General features: G+C 33.3%; 1 protein-coding gene across 1 annotated transcript; it reads left to right on the forward strand.

Moving 5' to 3' along the window:
• Positions 1–607: 607 nt before the first annotated feature.
• On the forward strand, positions 608–5,939 carry LOC128559407 (putative ferric-chelate reductase 1). Its single transcript, XM_053550863.1, has 6 exons — positions 608–782; positions 1,276–1,391; positions 3,036–3,122; positions 3,962–4,118; positions 4,397–4,549; positions 4,905–5,939. The coding sequence occupies exons 1-6, from the start codon at positions 623–625 to the stop codon at positions 5,081–5,083; spliced, it is 852 nt and encodes a 283-aa protein (XP_053406838.1). The 5' UTR covers positions 608–622; the 3' UTR covers positions 5,084–5,939.
• The last annotated feature ends 1,399 nt before the right edge of the window (positions 5,940–7,338 follow it).

Here is a 7,338-nt window from a genome sequence, read left to right on the forward strand (position 1 = left end):
CATGCACCGCACGACATCCTTATCCTTAGTGTTATGGAACTGCTTAAAATTTAAGAATGAATCGGGACTATTGTTCGAGGAATCGCCAGTCTTTTCGGCATCATGACATACATGTACTTTTTAAAGTCAAGATGCCCTTGGCGGAAAATAATTCTTTCAAAATTGTGTTTTGTTGAAACAGTGTCTTATACAATATCTACGATAACGCCATTCTGCTTTTTATTATTAAGAACGACCCACTTTCTGAATGTCTCGTAAAACAAGAGCTAGTTTATACGTGTTTGGCGGGAAAGTTGAACGTGCCTTCAATGATGTGCATATGTTGACGTTACATTTTCGTGTAAATAGAAATGTTGAACTTTCATACTGCATATGAACAGTTATCTTAAATTAGAAACCAATAGATAAAACAAACAACTAATTTTTTATTGGCCTACACGCTTGTCATTGTAAGAGTAAACGACAGCTGGCGACTGTGATGTATATACTGCGGCGATATCAAACTATCGGTTTTTTGTTTGAAGTTGTTGAAAGTGAAACGCGGGAAAATTGTCAAACGGGAAAGATCTTCTTAACGGGTAGTACTGCAATGCCATTGGACAAAAAATAATTTCAAACACTGATGAATGTCCAGATTTATTTATTATGTGTAACTTTATATGCAGGTACTGAAGTTATTGGAATACACGTGCAGCTACCTCTAATATCTTCTAGGAAAGTTAGTTTTCAAGAAAACGAAATTATCAGAGGATCATCTCTACCGTTGACTAAACAAATTCATGGTAAATCTACAGCACTCTATCAAAGATACATGAATATTCTTTACCTACTTCCGTTTATATTAGGTTTCAGTTTCAGTCTCTACACTTGAAACTGGACCCTGGCTGAGCCCGCCCGCTTAGCTCAATCGGGAGAGCAAAAATCTACGGACCGCGGGGTCGCGAGGAACACTGTTTATGTTAACTTCCCGGCGTTAAATATCTTTAATGCTGTTGAAAAACGGCGCTAAACTAAAACCAAACACACAAAGAAATGGACGGCGTTGAAGTTTATTTTACATATATTTATTTGTTGATATGAAGACAATTTAAATACTTTACATGTATGGAAAAAGTAAAGTTTTTGAAACTTCTGTTAAGAAACCATTAATTATGAGAAGTTACTATGCTTTTATTTTTTTTTTTGATGAAAAGTTAATCAGCTTGCGACATGCTGTAACGAAAAAAAAGTTTACAGCTTGCATTCAGAAGACCTTATATATAGTATAATTTATAGGGTCTTTGATGTTGATTGGCTGGATGTGGCTAATTGGTATAGCAACAATTGTAGCGAGACATTTTAAAAATGGTTTTGATAATAGAGTCGTATGTGGAAGCAAAGTATGGTTTCAGGTAAGAGGTTTTATTTTCTGGTCCTTTTGGGCGTACGGTGCTTAAACTTGTTATATTTTCTGGGCCCGTATTCATGAATGTTTAAAGTCTAAAACATATCCTGACTACTGGAGTTTTGCCCTTTTCTAGAAAAAATGGAGATTGGCACTGATATACTACAAAAAGCTATAGATGCGAAGTTCCAGCAATATAGCTTTAATACAGATGAAGTTACGACAACTTTACTTATTAGAGGTTTGAAGTCCAAGTCTCCAAGTCCAAGCATGCAGGAACTCCTTATAAGTCTCTATCTCTATTGTACGTAACAATATTACATGACCATAAAAACCTTCTGTTATCAAATTCTTATATTGATACCAATTTATTCATTATTTGATTTAAAAGTTATAAAAATACATACACATGTTACAGCACAAATGAGCTAATTTTGTGATAACAAAGGAGGAAAAGCTAGACAGAAACAAAATGACCTCTCTAACCTGTCATATTTTATATATAAATGGCTACACCTCTGTATTCTTTTAAATGATATTTTCCCGTTTGATTAAAACTCAACATACATATATTTTCGTGACTTTAAAAAATGAAGAGATGGTAAAATGAACGTTATTATGCATTATTTAGTCGGTTTTTAGTTTAAATTTACCGAATGTTCGCTGTGGACCTGATACATTTCGGAACGTTGTCAGTTACTTAAATAGTTTAATTTATTACTAGAAAAAAATCTAGAAAAAATATTTATCTTATGAAATACTACCCCACCTTGTCCTCGTATGTCGCCCTGAAATTACACGGGCTAAGAAATCATGAGATAGATTCCCTAGAATTAGAATGGATATCTGTTGTGCTGCCCATCGTGTGACTGCTTCATGATTTCATTTCTTGAAAAGGATGCTGTTTGATGTGTTTTTCAAAACGTGATTCAGTCAAAAGTACATAACATAAACATTCAGAGTCACAAAATGCTGGATTTTCATATTTTCGTGTAACATAACAGTAAACTATATTTTCTATCACGCTACCAGTTTACTGATGAAGCACCGTGTTTGATCCGAAAGAGCCGAATACATCCCAGATCGAGCTACTTTTTCCTTTTTTATTTTCACATTTTTTGCTTCAATTTTAGCCAAATGCCACTTAGAGAAAAAGAACTACATATTTACCAAGAACTTAATATTCATTAATGTAGTACAGGTAAAAGCATGATACGGAATAAGATTTCCATCTAGTAGTTTAATACAAGCCGTATTTTCGACAGAATAATCATTAGTACAAAAAGAAAGAACATATATGGTTAACCCTTACAAGACCTATTGTCTATATTTTTTACTTACTTGTGTATTTATTTTAAAGTCATGGACACATCTCTACATACACTGATGTAGAAATACTGTTTGAGGCGTCTGTGTTCTTGGGATGCAAATTTTCATGTTTGTAATTTACCCTTGTTTTCTCTAATGTCCTATAATGCAAGTGACGTCGACTTTATAAGGGTCTGAGACGAGTTTTGTAACGGTGTCAAAAATGTCGTTGGAGTTTTTTTTTACCTTATCATTCTCTAAACGAGTTCCCCTTTAAATCTGCTATAAGATAAGTAAACTCCGAACGTGCAAATCAGTTTTAACCGATGTTATTTGTTTTCAGATTCATCGAGCTCTGGCAATCAAAACATGGCTGTTAACTGTCGCAAGTTTCGTCTTGATATTTGTAGTAGTCGGCAAATTGACAGAGGTAATATAATTTTGAACTCAACATGTTCATGTATACAGTGACTGTATAATACAGATGATATTCAGTTAGATCAAACTGTCTATCGCCAAGTTAACACCAGGGCCCTGTTGTTCGAAACTTTAACAAGGGATTAAGCTAACAGTTGATTAACTTTTAGGGTTAGTTTTCGACATTTTAGACGACTTAAAAAACAAATGTATGAGTTAGGAATTATGAAAATTGAAAATTCTTTACAATAAAATCAAAACATCATACTAGTGTTTCCCACCAAGACAAGTGTTTTGAATCAAAATTTAACCAGCGGTTAGTTTAACAGCTGGTTAAAGTTTCGAACAACTGGCCCCATATGTAGATTTTTCTTTCATGAGTGACTTGACCGGTAGTGAAAATATAATTTTGGTGTTCGAGAGCGAGAGATTACCTGATCTTACGAGTAAAACCCTTTTTTAAAATTAATTTCAGATCCTTTTGATGCTTTTATCTAAATTATACCATTTCGCCCGCGCAACGTCATTTGTAAGTATTCCAATGTTCATATAAGATTTATAAAATCTATAGATTTCTTTGTCGTTTTAATAACAAGATGTGTACGTTTTCATATTCATGGGGATGTTATGTACGTCTTAGGGACAAAGTAATTCCATGAATGATTTCTTCATATGCAGTTGATCGTCTAGTTATTGATATTTCAATTTCATTCCGCGTTTATGACCGCGTTTTATTCCTCTGTTCATTGACGTTAGGTAGACAGGTATCTCTTTATCCATCAGACCAATTAATAAGAAGATACCATGTGGCTTGGCTTCTTTGTATAAATAAAACATACTTGTTTCTTTCAGAATGCAGAAATTCATAGCTATCTAGGTATAACAGTGATGTCTGCATCAACCCTTCAAGTAGTTATGGGCATTGTGCGACCAAAACCCGACTCCAAAGTAAGGGCGATATTTATCTGGGGCCACTGGTTTTTAGGAAAAAGCACGATTATCATAGCTGGTAATATTTCTCTCATTATCATGATGGCTAAAGTTTTATACTCTTACGTTACAGTCATGTCAAAACTGCATAATATGTATATAGATGCGATAATTAAATGGCAATAGTTGAACTAGCGAACATCTCTAAAAACGTAATAATCCTGTCTTAATCAAAGCTAACCCAAGATCCACTCAATATGGTCTAAAGATCTTCCGCATAAATTAAATATATCGGTTTCTGTATAAGTAATCGTTTATGCATTTCTAATACAAGTTTCATGTTTTCTTATATTGTAGTTGTGACATTTTTCTTCGCCTTTAACAACGACATGATACCGCAGCCTCAAACATACTTTGCGAATATTGTTCTTGGTGTGTTCGTGGGTCAGCAAGTGTTTTGGGAGGTTTGGTTTGAAATTAACAAGAACTGGCAGCTGAAGAAAGCTTCAGGTATTATTCGATCCGGTATAGTAACAGGCTTTGCTTTAAGAAGGGTTGTATGTATTCTGAAACAATGAGGATAGGAATACATATTTTATCTTACATTCTGGCAGGATACGTTTATCCATTTGTATCAATAGACTGCTTTGTCTTAAACAGTCTGAAAGATATTTTGATGTTTCAACGCCTACAGTTGTTGTTGTTGTTGTTGTTTTAAGTTTCCATAGCTGTCATACATCAACAAAACTAGATGAAGTAACCTTGTGAAGATGAGTTACTTTGCTCACTCGCTCAGTGTTAAAATACCTATACATTAAAGTTTGATCAGTGATATCTATTTCAAACAACTTTTACTCTTTTTCAGAAAAGTACGAATTAAAAGACATGTCTAAAACGGGTGGACAAAGTGGCGGGAAGAAGCTGCACGATGATTACGTGAATCCTTCGACCTCGCCATCTACACCTGATAAAGCCCTTGTTTTATACACTTTATGTATTATGATAATCTCAGCTGCCGCTTTAGCGTCTGTGTTTCTGTTCTAAATGTGTTTATTTCTATATTATATTCACAAAAATAACACTCCGAACAACTAACTGTGTTTCTGTTCCAGATGTGTTTATTTCTATATTATATTCACAAAAATAACACTCCGAACAACTAACTGTGTTTCTGTTCCAATGTGTTTATTTCTGTAATATATACACAAAAATAACGCTCCGAACAATTAATTTGTAGTATCTGAAATAAAAAATAATATAAAAATGTGTGTACATATGTCCATGATGGAGATGTGTTATCAGTATCTGTTAGTACTCTCATACCAGTTAAGTATTCTCATACCAGTTAAGTATTCTCATACCTGTTAAGTACTCTCATACCTGTTAAGTACTCTCATACCTCTCAAGAATAGAGAAACATGTTAAGTATCCTTATACATGTTAAGAGCAACTGATAAATTTGCAATTTCTCCCACTGGACATATCATTGCAGTCATAATTGCGAAATACATTGCCAGTTTATATTATTTAGAAATAAATTAATAATTATCATTTTGCAGTGGGTATGTAATAAATTGACGTTTGCGGATGCACAGGCCTCCTATGCCTTTAATACACTATCAAACATTCCATTTCACGATAGAAATGACAAATTAACAATTTTATATTTTCATTGTATATTGCCATTCTTTTACATTGTTTGAATGGCTCCATTGTTGCATATTTTGAAAGTTGTTATTTCTTTATTCACATAGCTATAGATGCATTACATATTAAAGAAGTTCAAGAAGTATCTTATAAATAATTGCTGTAACTGTTTGTGAATTTCGAGCAAATATTGATGTTTTCAAGTACTACACCCATCTGCTAAACATTGTGAATACATTTTTGTTTTACGAAAGTTCTTGTATCTGACTTTGTAAATTTTATGTTCTAATTTTGACATTTATGTTCTTAATTTCGACACCCCGGCGCTTTTGACAAAAAGGGTTAAATGCTAAATGTAGCCTACCAGTACTTGCTAGAAGTCTTAAAATGTTTTTTCTCTGATATTCAACGCATTTATACTATTGTATAACAGTGGTAGAACAATAAAGTATACGGTTCGCAGTAACGGCAACAATACGTATTAGACGTCACTTAGAATTCCAGAAACAATATCTCTAAAATGTGCCATGATATTTTTACTTCTTTTCTGTGCATACTACTTGTTCCATACTAAAACGTTTAAGTTGGAATTAGTTCAACCCCAAAAGTTCAAATTCCCAGCTCACAGTGCCAGCGAGCGTGAGGGGTATTGAACATTTTATTACCTCTCAGAAAAGACTAACAGATTTTATAATTCTTAGGACACAATATACTTGAAAGATAACAGGTATTGATTATATAAAGTTTAAATATGATAATGTTTAAGCATGTTTTATAATTCTACGTGACTAGATATTGAAAATTTGCATTATCTCCATTTATAATTGGATGAGTGCACCAAGAAAATATCTAACTTTTAATCTTTTTATAGAATACTCGAACCAAATTACCCCCGTTAAAGCGGTACAATTTCTACAGACAATTAGTTGCACTTTCCTTTTTATTAGATATCAAACTGTACAAAATAGCTTTTTTGATTTACTGAGAAAACTGATTTTAAAAAATGATTTATGACACATACAGTACAGTTCAGCTTTCATGTTGCGATGAAGTAGATTATCATTTTGAAGTTTTAAAATATACTTTTCCAACTTTCTTTTCTTTCGCTTTTACTGTCTCAGCAAATTCCTTCTTTGCTCTGATTATTTACGGTTTAAGAAGCAAAAGGGGCATAATCATTGCATACAATATGAATAATATCAAGAGTTATCTCCTTTGAACAAATACAGACTAGTTTCGATGACATATTGTGAAAGTTAGACAGCTAGTATTATGCCTAAATCCTCTCAAAACAGATAAGAAGAGATACAGTGAAGCGTTATAAGGACACTTTCATTAACATTCAGAACAACAATAGTAATACACCATAGCAATAAATACACCATGTCAACATTTGAATATCTTTAACAAACCGCTGCGAAGAACGATGTCTCTAAGGCCACGCCAAAGTCGGACTGTTTTTGTTTCGTTGAAGAAAAGTGGAGCGAGTGAAGAACGGAGCAATATATTTCTCTTATTTTGACCTTCATTTAACTAAGGAAAACCTTTAAGAATTGATGATTAATGTGCATTATTTTAAGCATGGAATAAAAAGGTTGCACATTATGAATTCGTTTCCCCAACCCACTGTTGAATACAAACGTCGATAATTT

This window comes from Mercenaria mercenaria, chromosome 9, assembly GCF_021730395.1.
Source record: "Mercenaria mercenaria strain notata chromosome 9, MADL_Memer_1, whole genome shotgun sequence".
Lineage (NCBI taxonomy): Eukaryota > Metazoa > Mollusca > Bivalvia > Venerida > Veneridae > Mercenaria > Mercenaria mercenaria.